This window comes from Dioscorea cayenensis, chromosome 9 (genome assembly GCF_009730915.1).
Source record: "Dioscorea cayenensis subsp. rotundata cultivar TDr96_F1 chromosome 9, TDr96_F1_v2_PseudoChromosome.rev07_lg8_w22 25.fasta, whole genome shotgun sequence".
Lineage (NCBI taxonomy): Eukaryota > Viridiplantae > Streptophyta > Magnoliopsida > Dioscoreales > Dioscoreaceae > Dioscorea > Dioscorea cayenensis.
Genome location: NC_052479.1, coordinates 1,731,952 through 1,748,796, shown reverse-complemented (window position 1 = coordinate 1,748,796; position 16,845 = coordinate 1,731,952). Strand labels below are relative to the sequence as shown.

At 30.8% G+C, this 16,845-nt stretch overlaps 1 protein-coding gene and 1 pseudogene across 1 annotated transcript; both read right to left on the bottom strand.

Annotated features, from left to right (window-relative positions):
- Positions 1–744: 744 nt before the first annotated feature.
- On the bottom strand, positions 745–5,283 carry LOC120269085 (annotated as a pseudogene).
- A 1,578-nt stretch (positions 5,284–6,861) lies between these two features.
- Positions 6,862–10,799, bottom strand: LOC120268383. The gene is made up of 10 exons (XM_039275811.1): positions 10,498–10,799; positions 10,343–10,404; positions 10,179–10,245; positions 10,033–10,075; positions 8,094–8,165; positions 7,930–7,982; positions 7,772–7,835; positions 7,606–7,697; positions 7,278–7,520; positions 6,862–7,171 (listed from the first exon to the last, which is right to left on the bottom strand). The coding sequence occupies exons 1-10, from the start codon at positions 10,534–10,536 to the stop codon at positions 7,013–7,015; spliced, it is 894 nt and encodes a 297-aa protein (XP_039131745.1). The 5' UTR covers positions 10,537–10,799; the 3' UTR covers positions 6,862–7,012.
- Between the last annotated feature and the right edge of the window lie 6,046 nt (positions 10,800–16,845).

The window sequence follows — 16,845 nt, the reverse complement described above, 5'->3', positions numbered from 1 at the left end:
TATCAGCATACATGAACCTATATTTTTTTTTACCATCAGTTGTTGTCAGATATATTTAAAAAGTACATACTAAGAAAATCACCATAGTTCTACTTTCATGACCCACTAATCAATCACCAATGGACAAAAAACTTAAAATTTATGTATACACCTTCATAACCAACAGATTAATTCATAAACAAATAAAAGCAACTGCAAAGATGTCAGTCTTTATTATCTTCACTTTCTAAGAAATCAGCAAAGCATAGGAAACCTTTAGAAAGAAAATCACACCAAACGTGCTCCTCCCCAGCAGTGCATTTACAAAGAGTTTGGAATCACTAATCAGCACCACTTGAAAAATGTTTAAGATAAGATAGCAACAACTATGTGGATGACCAATGATCTAGCAGTTAGCATAAGAAATGGTGGTCTATGATCAATCATCACATCAATAATCAGACAATTACAAATGAAAATTCGAAGCAATTGATTTTAGGCAATAATGAGAAATCTAATAAAGTCTAGCACAATTTTAAAATTCCCAAGGCAAATAGTACATGGACTCTTATTGTCGGCCTTAGTCTAGTATCTTCCAGCAAGGCTTGACCAGGAGTTTTATCCCTGGGTGGGTTCCCATGAAGGCTTGCTACCTGATAATTTAACTGATTGTCCACGACCAAGTTATACTAGTATGAGAAGACAACTTTTATACATTTATGATGTAACATTAATCAAGTGGTATTAGATACAAGAAAACAAAAATAGAGAAGGATCATCCTGGTATAAATATTCATTGGCAGTCACAAGTGTCATAGGCCTTTATTTGAGCACAATTACAATACAACATGTATCTTGAGAAAACAGCTTATTTTTAATTTACAGCATAATATCACAAACCATAAGAAAAACCTCAGCAAGTTGAGAGGAACATGCATACAATAAAAAATAAGAAAGATGTCTCAATCTTCCCTATCTTTGTTAATCTCATCAAGAATGATAACGAGAGAAACGATGAACGCATAATCAATATTTGGATAGACAGTCACACCAAATGTATCCCTCCCCAGCACAATGTTTGTAACTGTATATTTCCTGCTCATCTGCATCAATATCAGTAAAATAAACTCAAACAATCCATCGTCATTAAATAAAAAACAAAAGGCTCTTTATTTAATGGGAAGAATAGGGTGCTGAAAATGGAAGTTCAAAGTAAATGGAATCATGAAGCATGCTCAAGGACTCACTTGGGCTACTATGGTGCTTGACTCTCCAAGGTAAATGGTGCATGCTCGCTCAAAATAGCTGCCTTTAATCTTAAAGTCACAAGTATGCTCAGTGGTGTTGGAAGCTAAAAACACATCAAGCTGTGTTTTGAATTGGATCATTGAAGACTTCTTGGCAGAAAATAGCAAATCTTTTTCATCAGAGCTGTCACCCCTGAATACTTGCCATCTTCTATGCATACTAAACATCTGAAAAAAGACATTTTGAAAGAAAAACCCTAAAATAATTTTATCCCAAAAACTTAACAGTTTGGAAATCAAATTTCTCCGAGATTTGAATATGAAATATTGAAAATTGAAATGCAGAATAATAAAATTTTCATTTTACTCAAAAGTATCACCTTCTAATTTCAACATCTAAGGATTCTAGGACTTGAAAACAAATCTCGCTCAAACAAATCAAGAGCAACAAAAGAGACAGCAAACAAGATGATTAAATCTTATAAACTAAGATCAAACCACGTTATCCTATTTAGGGATTCCAGGACCACAACAAATTGTGAAATTAATGAAATCCACTCTCAATCAAAACAATCAAAAATTCAAGACAATAGATATCAAACAAACAAATCAAATTATCATATCAGCATAAACAAAAAGTCAATAACATCATCAAAAAGACCTTTTGTTGCATGGAAATGATAGGGTTCCCAGCGGCATCAACGAGTGAAAACCGCATTTCCATTGACGTCCAAGACGGAGAAGTCACCGTCCGACAAGCTGAGTGCTTTCTTCTTCACAGTGAGATCAACTGGGTATGGAGCGCAGTACTGCTGACCAACAACCACCACCGATGGCGGCATCGCAGGCGGTGGCATGCTCGGCGTCGCCATGAATCAAGGATCGCGTAGCTCTGGCGAAGCTCGGTTCTCTGTTTGATTGGACTCTTTCAAAAAAAAAATAATTTTAAATTTAAATTTACATTTGTTTTTAATTTCTGAGATTTTTATTTAAAAAAATCTTGAGATTTTTTTAAATTATTATCCGGTAGCATGTTGCTATATAAATAGATGCCGTAATCGGCGTCAATTTTTTTCTTTCATAAATCAAATTTAAATTATAGAAATCTTTCAATACTAATAAAAATACTAACAATTATAGAATGTTATATATATATATATAATCTTAATTTTTTTTTTACACATGACAATAAGCACCCATTTAAAGTTTAAAATCTTAAATTCAAATACTATAAAATTGTATATTTACAGTTTACCATTTATAAAGTTAAATTTAGAATTTAATTGATAAAAAAAATAAATTTAAAAAAATGAGAAAGAGAATGATGATGTTAATTCGACATCCACCCACATCATTTAAAAAAATTATTCATAAAATCTATTTTTTACCAAAAGACTTATAGTCTAGCGGTACTTGGCTTTATTGCTGAAAATGAAAATGAGACATTCAAAAAGTAACTTGTTGGAAGCAATAATTGTAAGAGACCACAGTTGTAGGTGCAAGCTCACAGTCCAAATCTCTCATCCCCCATCCCCAATTAAGGGTGTATGAGTTGAACGATTAAGTTCCAGCTCATGTGCACATCCCTAATGTATATAGCGCTTGACGTAAAAATAAATAAATAAATAAAGGATTTGATGTGTTTTTTGTAGCTTTTATTTTTTTTAATAAATTCGTGTATCATGATATCATCAGCTTCATTAAAATTTAGGATTTCTAAAAAAAGATTTGATTAAACAAATTAAACTTTAAGCATTTGTGGTGAATCAAGAGAAATTAAAAGTTTGTTTCTAAAATTATTATTTTAAAAAATTTCTAGTGGATGGAGTGATACTAACGCTTACCTCTAGTTATCTGTATACATTTTATAATAAATAAAATATTTCAAAATTTACCTCAAAACCATATCAGAACATCAATAGAAAATTTGTTTTAGAAGTTTTTAATATGATCACATAATTATTTTTTATTACCAACACAAATCGAGATTTTTTATTATTATTATTAATAGGCGACAAGCGCCTCTGATATTTATAGTTAAAAAAATATACATCTTTGAACAAAATGATTTGAGTATGTTATATCAACCCAAATACACCTCAAGATCTCAATAAAATTTATGTTATTATTTAAATCAAATAAAATGAATCAAAAAATTCAATCTGCCAAGAGTACTCCAAGACATGAAAATTAAAACATGTACTTCAACTTATGATATTTTATTTATTTATTTTTTTAACTCAAAAGCCAAAGAGTTAGATTCCATAACTTGTTCATATAATGAAATGAATAAATAAAAAATACTAGACAACTGTTTTCTAATAACCAAAGCTGCTTAACACACCCCAAAAACACCAAATATCAATATAACTAAATCACCAATGAATGCATGTAGACAAGTTAGAATCTCTGCATGAAATGCTAAACTTCCTTTTCTTTGTTGATATCATGAAGAATAACAATGAGAGCAACAATAAAAGCATGGTCCATGTTTGAGCAAATAGTCACACCAAATGCATCCTTTCCCATCACTACATTTGTCACTGAATACTTTCTGCTCATCTGAATTAACATAACTAATTAATAATTAATTAAAATTAATGAGAAATTTAAGAAGCAAATGCAAATGCAAATGCAAATGGAAATGGGTATGGGAATTCAAGGCAGGGTTCTTACTTGAGCAATTATAGTACTTGTTTCTCCAAGGAAAATGGAGCATGACCTCTCAAGATAGCTGCCTTTAATCTTAAAATCACAAACCTTTTTGGAGGTATTTGAAGCTAAGAACACATCAAGCTCAGTCTTGAATTGAATTAGTGAAGACTTCTTGGTAGAGAATAGCAAGTCTTTTTTATCAGTGCTTTCACCCTTGAATACTTCCCATTTTTTTCTAATGCTCATTAGCTGCAAAAAGATTTAAATAAATCAATTCATCAAGAGAGAATTTTATAGTAAAAAATGAAAAAGGTTTTTAGTTATTAAATATATCATTTTCCCATTAAGTTCTTATAAGTAATGACTAACTCTACATATGACTGTTTGATTTTGTTCATGAATATTTAAAATAAAATCAATTTTTTTGTAGTTTGAAATATTATTAACTCCAAAGTGTCCAAACTAATTGACTATTTCTTACTCTACCTGTTGAAAAATTAGTATATGGAATATGAGTAATTTTTAAAAAATAAAAATTAATAAGAAATTTGAACTCATGGTGAATAAAGCTGACTCTTTTGCAGTTTAGTATCTCTCTTGATTTTTAATTTTTATTTTGAGTTTGTATTCGTTTCGTTTTTTATTTGTTTATATTGTTTTACAATAAATCAGTGGTGCTGTCACTTTCTTCATTAAAATAATAAAATAATAAAATAAATAAATCTTAATTTTTAAGCGATAAATTGATTGATAAATTGATTGTTTATCTATTCTTTTTCACAGAAAAAAATTCTTAAAAAAATTGAAAACAAATTTTTATATATTTTTTTCATTACATCTTATAAAAAATCACAAAGAAAATAATTCACCAATTTCTCACATTTATATATATATATATAAAAGAAATAATTAGGGTTTCAGGTTCACATCCAATTTCAAAATTACAAACAAATCTATAATTCCAACCTGAGATTGAAAACAAAATAATCATATTTCAACATCGAAAATCAGATCAAATCCACAAATCACAATAGAAATCAAGAAGAAGAAGAAGAAGAAGAAATCTACATACCTTTTGCTGCATCGAAATGATGGTGTTTCCGGCGGCGTCAACGAGAACCCGGCGATCACGGAGGCTGAGGACCTTGCTCTTAACCTTGAAAACCAAATTCCCATTCACATCGGTGACGGTGAAGTCCCCATCGGAGATGCTGATCAGGCTTATTCGCCACCGTTAGATCGACGGTGTACGGCGCGCAATACTGCTGCCCCACCACCGGGATCTGGGCCAGAACCGGCTCCGCCCACGGCGTCGGCGCCGGAACCCCAGGCGCCAATCCCTCCAGCAACCCCACCACCGCTCCAGTTAGCTTGGAGACCCTCAGCATCGCCATTGATCCCCTTCTTCGCAGCAAACATCGAAGACGAAACACATGGGCTTTCCTCCATTTTATAGCCTTCGTTTTCAGATTTGCTTCGATATGAAAATTACCTTTTTGTCCTTTATATATACTTATATATCTTAATATCTGCAACAACCACTGGATAGCTTTTGATAAATCATCTATAATGGCAACCGAGCGGCGTTGAGTCAAATTCTTATGGAGTACAGTGCTATTTATTGGTCCTTTTTTGGGAGAAGGAATATTTTATTAGACGGAAATATTAACTATTACGGTTGTCGGTGGTGCACGTGATATATCATCATTGTAAATTTCTAAAAAATTATTAAAACTAATGAAATTGATGCACCACTGTATTGATTTGTCTCTTTAATAGCTCACTTATGTGGTGGTGCAGGTCACTTTTGTCAATATATATATATATATATACTACTGATAATTATATTATTAAAACCGCTGTATGGGTACTTTTATGTATTATATTGGAGCAAATCATATACTTTTTAATTAAAATTATATTATTTTTATTAATACTTTGACTAATTAATTAAATTTTGTAAAAAGAGTTATTCAAGTTGAAGACCACTTGTTCTTCAGTTGTACTTTTGCGACTTCCAACTAGAATCACTTTGCTTAGAATCTAAGGCTTAGTAGGACCCCAAACTCGATTGCTGACCTCTAGGGAGGTTGACACCAGGGACTAGGTCATAGAGATAGGATGGCATGTTCTTTACTCGCAAGAGCAATTATTTTGTAGATTTTGTTTGAAACAAATAATTGCATTTTTAATTCAGTTTTGATATCAGTTGCTTTGATCAAGAGTATTCAGTTTTAGGAGTATTTAGCAAAAAAAAACAAACAAACAAACAGAAGCTGGAAGACTTTGATGATGTCCTAGCAGACTGCTCCCGCTAGTCTACTTGCTTTGAATGTTCCCTTAGGGTAGTCCCTAGGAGGGCTCTTTGTTATCTCCGTTCTTGATGGATCTCTTTGTTTGTATTTTCTTTTTGTTCATCTTCTGTACCATGGGACTGTTGTCCCCTCTTGTATTTGTTTTCTCTTTAAATGCATTTGTGGTTTATCCACTTTATAAGAAAAAATTGTATATATTTAATCACAAGTTTAGATATTGATAATTCAATAACAGATGTTAGTTTGAGGACTTGGGTATGAAAATTGGATTAAGCTAATATTTAAGTAGGGTATAGTTATAAAGAGAATTGGAATTAGGATTTAAATGTGGAAGTTTGAAGCGTGAATTTAGATTATGAAAAAAAAAAAATTAGAATGTGGGCATTTAGAAGTTAGAGGACCAGCTTGACAAAGTTTTTTTCACTCAATACTTGATTTCCAAATGTTACAACTAATTGAGTGTTTATAGCAATTGTACATGGTTCTAAAATCTTCTGATTTTTCCAAAGTAAAATTCAGACATTCTTTTCTAATATTTTCTTCGATATCTATTTAGAGTTTTCACTGTGATAATTTTAACAATATATACAAAGAAAGATGTCTGCTCTTGTAACAAAACAAGCATTTCTGTAAATCAATATGAGTTTACAAATAGTTGATGAAGAATTACAAGACCATTTGATCTATATGTGAAGAAACAACAAAGTTTATTTGACCAAAACACTTGCTTATTACAATATTAGTAAAAAATAATTGTACACATATTAGCGCGCACATGCCCGCACATACACACATCTAATTTTTTGTTTGGTTGAACTAGGAATGGCCTGTATGTTCCATAGAATCGAAAAGGGAATCGACATCTGGAGTCACAATCGCGCGCTTGCTAAGCTCACCAAGCACACAACATTGTTTCATGTCAGTTCTGATTGCAGTGACCTCTTGTGCAAAACCACAATCTGAACCTGGAGAAACCTGCTCACAATTCAAGTTTATTATCATAATGCACTGCATGCAATTGTTAAAGAAATTGACAATGAGAATGAACCAAGCATATTGAGTTTTCGTATTTTTCACATACGTCAAAAAGGGATTCTCCTAACTTCAATTTGACAGCACCACTTCTGTATACCAGTAACTTTCCCATGAAACCAGCAGGTAGCTCTTTTAAAGTACAGCCTTTCCTGGCATTATGCCCTTTGATCTCTGTATCATCTTCTTCCCTAATAACTGATTTGCCTTTTGCATCACCAGCAGACACTTTTGGAAGTGAAAATTGTTTAGGAAACTGGAAAAGAAGCATTTGTGCTTCATCACTCTTCTCCTGTTGTTGCATTAAAGATGTGAGAGAAATGATACATTAACAAATATGCTGTAACTAATGCACTGTGCTAGTGGAAGTTACAAACCAAAAGCTCGAGCTCATCTGTAGGGTCAATTAGTGACTCATCAAAAGTGGTGCTGGTTGAGTTCTGGCCAAATTCTTCTTCATCAAGAGTTTCTGAAATAAAATTGAGAATGTTGAGCATCATGTCTTGATAATCAGGCAGCTAAATTCCGTTCACGATAATTTACCAGGATCTCCCATATATGGCCTCCTTAAAGGAAGTGTGACAGGATAGTATGAGTGGCTGTAGTCCTACAATTGGAGTCGAAACAGGAAAAGGAAGGATGAGGAACACGCATAGGAAAGCATTTTGCAATTTGATTGTGGTAGTGCTCTGGTTACTCACCCAGGGTTCAATGTATTCTTTCTCTTTTTTTGAACCTGATGCGTTATAAACATCTGGCCAAACAGAACAGTTTATTCAAAGGGAAAGGATGATAAATTCCCAAATTAATCAAGTTAATAAATGGAGAAAGGAAATTGGTAACTATTATGCAACAGTGAGCTTACCACCATCATACCCAAGTCTGGGTTTGCCAAATGGCCTTGCCTTTGTTGAATCATTTCCCATTGCGAATGCAACTGCAATAACAAGATGAATATGAAGCGTGGCAGGATTTAATAAAGATAATTATCAATATGCTTGATGTAGACAAATACAAATGATTCTGTTAATCACAAGGAAAATCCTTAGAACTTCCAGTCTGCCATTCATCGCCAAGGCGCGCAAAATCTTCTCTTTAGGTTGCACCAATCCAGTGCTATAAACAACATGATGTTCGTGGCTTCATGGCAAAAGTTTTTTTTTTTTCCTAACTTTGCGCCACGATATTGGTTAATAATGCAACAGACAGGAAATTTCAGTGGTAACCTCAGAATGACGTAAAAGTGGGCATTTGATCAAGTTTAATTCACCTTTTCCAGGAATGTTTGGACAATAAGAAATTCAATCGTAAGATGTGTATATAATAAGCACCAAAAGGAATTTACATGAACTATACTGAAGACAAAACATAATGTCAAATAGAGCTAAGCCCTCAGCAGAAAGAAACTCAGCAAAACTAGAAGCTCTGATTTCAAAATCTTGCGGGTGTGAGAAAAAAATAGATGAACTTCTGTCTACCCAATAAGTTTGCAAATTAGCATATTACAGGTTTTGCAAAAGAAGTCTCTTTCCCATCTCTTTGTTCATATGGAACAAAACAGCCAACCAAATACATCCTTGTGTTATAGGTTGTAAAGACCCAAATATCATCCATATTTCATTTAATTGGGAAACAGAGCCTATACATAAATCTTTTAAAAGAAAAGAAGGTGGGTTATGCATGTATTACTTGGTTCTATTAATCTTCAAAAACTAATAAGATCATAATTATCCAAACCAAAACCTCAAAGAATAATATAGATAAGGCAGGAAATCAAATGATGCCTAGAATATGTGTAGTAGAATATGAAATTATCAGGGGCCAAATATATGTTATCAATGCTTGCACAGAGTTAATCAGCAAGCATTCATCCAAAGCAATTTTCCCGAGGTCAAATGTTGGAAAAGCATTCGCAACACATTTTTGCAAGGTTCATATTTCTGAGACTGAATGTTGAGGTGCAAGCATTTGCAGAGCGCTTTTTTAAATTTGTATATGGATCATATTCATGAAATCAACTGTTCAAGTGTACCATTTGCAGAGAGGATCATATTACATATGCACTTCAGGATCAAAACAACTATTCAAGTGCAGCTATCATGATAGAGTAGGGATCTGGTCTCGTCTCAACATGTTACAATGCAGCATCAGCTGATTCAAAAATGGATTCAAAGCACCAGTCCAGTTTTTCACAAGTTGAAATGGATCTTGACAGCATATCTTGTTCATGTCGACAAGACATACCTTCATAATATATTCTTGAATAAACTACTATAACATGACAAGTCTCATTGAAATCTTTTAGATATCAATATGTTATATGCCCTTATTTCAATATAACAAGAAAGCCAAGTTGCAGATTGCATTTGAAACAATTTATAAAATAGGAAGTACCATGTTGGACACTTCATGAAGCTTACAGTCCCTTTACAATAATTGTACTCTATTCACAAAACATTCATTTAATGCATCACAAAATTGACAAGAGGAGAAATCAAAGTAAAAGGTCAATGCAATATTGTTGATGTAGTCATGGGTTGTGTCCAATTGCATGCTATAAACATATAAGGAGCATTGAGCTCTCTTGCATAATTATTATAAATGTATGTCACTCTGTAATGACAAGATAGCCAACAAAAAAAAAAAACATAAGCTAAAGGCTTCACTGAAAGATGATTTACTGTATGACAATAAAACATTAAAAACAACATAAAGTATCATGATCAAAGTTCCATAGCAATAAGGGAATAATTCAAATCATAAAGCATGGTAAAACTTATAATTGATAAACCAAAAGCACTTACATTTCCTATCATTGTTTGGCATTCTCCTACCAGGACCATCATTCTAAATAAGAGCTCCAAATTGAAGCAGCCCGATTAGAACAAAACCCACACACACGCTCACACAAACAAACAAGCAAAACAGAGTGATTAAAGAAAGATACAACCTTTACACTGCTAAGCTTCGAAAGCAACTCCTTATCAATCACATCATTCTTCGTATCAACCGGTTCCCTAAATCCAACAAAACAACAAAAACACTATGAATCCAAACTCAAGATCCAGAACAAAAAACAGCTCACAGATCAATAACAAAGCAAGAGCGACAAACGATTTCGGTATGGCAGCCTTTGCCACCTTCCGAGGAACTATTTTAGGCGCAAACTTCATCGGCTGCAAAGATCCAAAGAGAGAATCAGAAGATGAACCAAGAAACCAAGGATTCACAGCGAATAATGGATCAAAAGCGAAGATAAAAACATCAACCTTCATCGCAGGAGAAGAAGCATTCGATTCCTTCTCCATGGTAGATTGATCGGAAGAACGCGAGCCTTTGAAATGGAGATTGAATCAAGAGGCGATGAGCAGCGATCGTTGAAGGTCGGGAAGGGACGCCAGAGAAGGAGAGGAAAGACGAGGGTTTTGGGTTTATGGGCTTTTATAGGTTTAGGGTCGGATGGGAATTGGTTGGGACGGACCAGTTTGAGGGTTGGGTCCGGACTCGGGTTCGGTGCTATGGACATCTATTATCAGCTGTTGGATCTCGATCCAACGGGCGACATTGATAAACAGTAACTACTACAGTAATATAAACAATACTTGTTGTTTAAAATTATTATTATTGTTTATCAATGTCGACTATTGGATCGTGATCCAAAATCTAATAGCTGATAATTGGATGTCCATAGATTTCTTTTCTATAAAAATCTGTAGAAGATGTATATATGTATGACAATACATCAACTGCAGACGTTAATTGACAACAGTACCGAGAGAAAGACAAAAGGAGGAATTGGTAATTAATGTGTTTAGTTAGTTTGATTTTATAGTTTTTCTTTGGGTATTGTTCATCCTAGGTTTCATTATGATATTGTTAACAAGTATAATAAGACAGTTCACCCAAACAGTAATCATGGTTGGATTTCAATCCAACAAAGGAAGAGGAACATTCTAAGAGATGAAATCTACGAATGTTTTTAAAAGACTTTATATATATATATATATATATATATATATATATATGTGTGTGTGTGAGATAAATTATTCTTTTATGCAATTTAATTTAGTCAAAGAATGTTTGTTTGGGACGGTGAAAAAGTCATGAGATTTTTTTTTTTAATTTAAAAAATTATTTGTTACTGTAATATTTATACAACTTTATATATATTTAAAGTAATTATCAATACATACTATTAAAAAGTGGATGTATAATATATTCGATAGCGTTTTAAGGAGTAATTTTTAATTTTTTTAAAATAACATTTAAATTTTTATTTATATTATTTATAATATTAATAATTTAAAAAAATATTAATTATATCTAATTATTTATGTAATAAATGTCCATAAAACCTTTAAAATCTAAGATATAAAATAGTTTTCATGGTAGGAGTTGTTTAATTATATTATTTTATATATGATATTGCTTCAAAACTCCTCATAATTTTAAAAACTCCGATGTAAAGAAGGGAAAAATGCTTAGTATATATTTAAAGTAATTGTATAATTGGTTACTGCTATAGGGTTTTGAAAATGTAATTTTTTCTTAAACATTTCTTAAAGTAATGTTTCCATTAAATGCGATATTATTAATTAAAAAAGATTTGATGATATTTATTTGGTTTTTCATTAAATATTCGCTAAGACCTTTCAATGTCAATTGTTAATTTTTTAAAATTTTTAAGTATTTATTTACGTTAAATGTGTATTATTAATACAAAAGATTTGATGACATTGATTTGATTTGATTTTACATTCAATATTCTATAAAACATTTCCATGTCAACAATTATCATCGGGTCTTTTTTTTTTTTTTTGCAAATTTAAAATTGTAAAATTCTATTAAATTGAATAATTTATAAAATTTTATATTTAAATATATTTCGACAAATTTATTTAGAAGTTATGGCTCCTCCCAACTATAAAATTAATTATACTTTTTAAAGTGAACTAACAATGACTGAAATAATTAAACTTGGTTTCACTTTGAAGTATATATATATATATATATATATAATGTAAGAATTTAAATATGTAAATTTAAAAAAATAAGTTTTTTGTTTCTCGTGCAATTAGCAAGATAAAAAAATACAAAAAATAAAAGGAAGACAACACAAGAGTAAAAAATATTTAAAAACAAAAAGCAATTTGTAAATTTATCTCATATAATAATAAATAAATAAATAAATCACAGGTTTGTTCTGTAGATAATTAGATTATGTTTAAAAACTGCTCCCTTATTTAAGTACTTACAATTTAGAACAAAAGGTATATATATATATATATATATATATACTTATGATACAACCATTGACAAAGAAAAATATTATGATTCAAAAATCATGTTATACTTTACTATTTCAAAATCAATCACTTTTCTTGACAATTTAACATTAAAACCAAATTTACTTGCTACAAGATTATAACTATTGCATGCTGTTTACAATGAACACATAATGAGGTCAATGTCTAGGAATATTGTTTTGCATTACTTAATATACTTGGGCTTCTAGATATGCAACCAAGATCAATCATTAATTAACTTTGTTGTTATTGTGTTAATATGGACTGAAAAATATTTTTTTATATTTCTTTTCTTTACTATAAATAATTATTTTCTTCAAATTATATCCTTTTTAGCTAGTGTATATAAAAAAATTATAGATAAACCACAACTTTATTAAAAATACAAAATATTATTATTGTTTATTTTTCCAGTTCTAGTACAAAATATCATAAACTAAATTATTATGCCAAAAGTTTTTCTTATTATGTTTTTATTAAAAATTATAATTTCCCTAATAATTGCATATAATTTCTTCTAAGCAAAATGCATTTACTATTTTTTTAATTTAATAAATATGGGCAAGTCACAATATTATTTCTTTCAATGTATATCCCACACTTAACTTACCAAAGTTTGGAGATTGGTGTTATTTGTCATTTTTAAATGTATAAATTGATACATAAATTATAATTATATATCAATGAAAAAATTGAAGCAAATAAAAATATTGAAACAAAGGGAGAAGTTATTATTATATATAAATATTATTATTGTTATAATTCATACAATGAAATTTTCTTCTTATTTTCCCTTTCTTTTGATCTAAATATTTTTCCTTCACAAAAGAATGAGAAAAAGCATGCGAAATGATGAACAAGAAAGAGAAAAAAAAGATAGGAGAAAAGCTTTCAAGAACTTCTGACTAATAATTTATATGATTAATGTTCCCACTGATAAGAGGCGAAAGGAATATTTTTTTTTTTGAAGAAGAAATGGATAAATAAAAAAATTTTTAAATTTCGAGTTAGTAGGAGAAATGATCGAATCCTTATTTTCTTCTTATGTGAAACATAATTAAAGACAAGCTCATTAAATTAAGAACATAACAAGATATATCTATTGAAAAAAAAAATATGAAAACCATTTAATATAAAACAACAAAGAGAAATATTTATTTCTATCTTTTATATTAATTTTTTTTATTGTTTTAAGTTATAATTTGTTATTAATAAAGAAAGCAAAGCGCATTATATAGGGATAGATTATTTTTGTGATTCTATTGAACTCGAACTTAATTAACTTCCTATTGAACAAATATAATAACAGTTTAACTTAGTCTAAAAATATTAGTTCAAAATTTAAAACAAGACTAAGAAATTTACACCATAATTTCCAATACATTTACAAGAAAAGGATGATAGAAGACAAGAAATGGAGGCGCATACCGGAGAAAAGGCGGCGAAGAACAAAGACTGAAGATCACCGGAAAGATGATATGAATAGAGAAGTAAGGTGAGGTGTGTATGATGGAGAAGATGAGCACATGAATAACTATCTATGATCATTGATCAAGTTCAAGATGAAGATGGATTAGTGCATGTTATCAGATAGTAATGCACGTGCCCTGCTTCTCCATCCTACACAAATCACCTTCCATTATTAATGTCTATGAATATATTTGTGTGTGTGTGTGTGTTTGTGAAATTATAGAGATGAAGAAGCATGGCTTCTTCTCCTCTTATATATATTTGTATATATAGAAGGGTGTAGACTTATGAGGATGATGAATTCAATCACTTTATCTTTTCCACCACCTTCTCACTATTAAAGTAGAACATCTTTATGTTCTTTTTATAATCTCTAATGTTTGGGTGAAGTCACTTGCGCACAAATGGAGGAGTGAGATGGGCTATTACATTATTTGGACCATTTCTTTGTGTCACCGTTAAGTTCCATTTAATTAAAAAAAGAACACTTATATTATATATATATATTGATAAATATGAATAAAATGTTGATATATTATTAAAAAATATTAATACAGAAACCAGTGGTAGTCAAGTGGTATCCCATTAATATGGTGAATGGATAGCTCAGGGTAGCTCAGGGTTTGAGATTCTTTAGTTAAACTACCTTAATTGGTATGTCTCTGCATATGCTTATTTTTTTGACTGTATTTGTTACTTTTGTAAAGAATATAATTTATATTTATTTATACATGTGTTTTATTTTTTAAAAATATGAATTGGATGATCTATTGGCATTTCAAATTTTATTTATTTCGTTTTTATATATACTTAGATTGCATTGAGATGCCGTATGAATAGAGATATGCTTATTTATTTATGCGAGCTAATTGATGATGATGTGGCATAACATGTGGACATACTAATTTTTTTCTCATTCACGGTTAGAATAACACCTGCTTAATTAATACTTTCTTTTAAAGATATTATGGATATGTACACACTGCACTTGAAATGAACATGGAAAATGAAAAAGCAAACAAATTATGACTTTGAAATAGACTATTGAAATTGATCTCTTAAAGAATAAAAGGATAAGTGTTTGAAATGGAAATAGCGACTCAATGGTCTTGTCATATCAATTTAGATATATGATATCTTCCAATTTGTGGTGATAAATAACTCACATTATTCTCATATTTGGTTTGGATGAAGTAATTTTCATATATCTCTGATTCCTTAATAAAATAAAACATTTTAAAAGAAAAAACATGTCAATTAAATTCAAACATGCCGGCCTATTTAGATCATATAAATCTCATCCCTTGATCATTTGACTTCTATATAGAAAACAAATAATCTTAAACTCCTTAAATTTTGAGTTTAGAGTAATGAGTTTTCAATAAAGTACTAGTATGTAGACAAACACAAATAAATATATATTAAACTAAAAAAAAAACCAAACTTTAAAAAAAAACACATATATTAAAGATGCACTACAAAGCAAATAACACAAAAGACCACCCAAATTAAGATAGCATAGTTTTTATAATGGTCCCTAAGGACCATTACCCCAAAATCAAAATCAAGTGGTCCTAAACATGATCTTCTTCTCCATTTCCTTGATAGAAATGTTAACCCTAAAAGGAAGCATGAATTCCTTGCAATGATCTCAACCACCCATTCTGAGTGGCATATGTTAGTCTTCTTGGTAGATAGGTGTGCACTTGCACAGTTGCACAAACTTGTGGTTTATACTTTATCCTTGAGGATGTACATATTTACGACATTCATGAGTTCTCAATAATAATTTCAATATATATAAAAGTAACCATTTTTATTAAACTTTGTGAATGGTGGGTGACAAGTTAACTCTTTATATAATTAAGGGCTTTTTGGTTTTTGTCTTTTTCAGAGTGATATCTTAATACAAAATTTAAGAGGTACCACCCATCGGCCTATGATAAACAAGTCACTATGGATAGATTGGTATATATATGGTTTTTATCTTATATAATTTTTAACTTCAGTAAACAAAGATGTTTGATAATCAACACGATCTTTACAGCTCTGTAATATAGTAGTTGATACTTCATTTCTATTCCTATTCAATTTTTGAGAGTTCAAATTCTACTCTTGGTTTGTCCACAATTCTCTAAAAGAAAACATGTATCATTCCAAAAGTTACTTATGAGGAGATATTTCAAAACATGGCATGCATGGTTGACGTAAAAACATTGGGTCCGCACCCTAAAATGTTGGCCTGACGAGGCTTTGTCCACCTTTATATGAGCTCCAAGAGCTCCTAGCATATAACTAATATCAGACTAAATTTGGATGTGACACTATGACATACTTCCTAAACTTAATGCCAGTTGAGGGGTAATTTTTTTAGTAGATCACTAAACTTTGGTTCATTTTCATTTTAATCACTGAACTTTAATTTGTATCAATTTGGTTATTCAACTTTAATTTGATTTTACTGGATAGTAAATCAAGATATATATTCGGCCCCCAAATGAATGATGTGGCTTTTTTTCGATGACATAGACACTTCTAATAAACTTAATAATATGTCATGGAGAGAACCGACTTGGATTTTCAAGTAGCCATGTAATCAATTTAGGGTTAAAAATTTTGATTTATTGCCAGTTGAAATTAAATTAAAGTTGAGTGACCAAATTAATGCAAGTTGAAGTTTAATGATTAAAATGAAAATAAACCAAAGTTAAGTGACCTACTAAAAAAATTTACCCCACAATTGAGCCTATCCCAAGCACTGGTTCACACCTCTAGTGTCTCCACACCTCATGTGACCGGCCTAACAAATGAGTTTGTTCAATATTTTATAAGCCCAAAAAC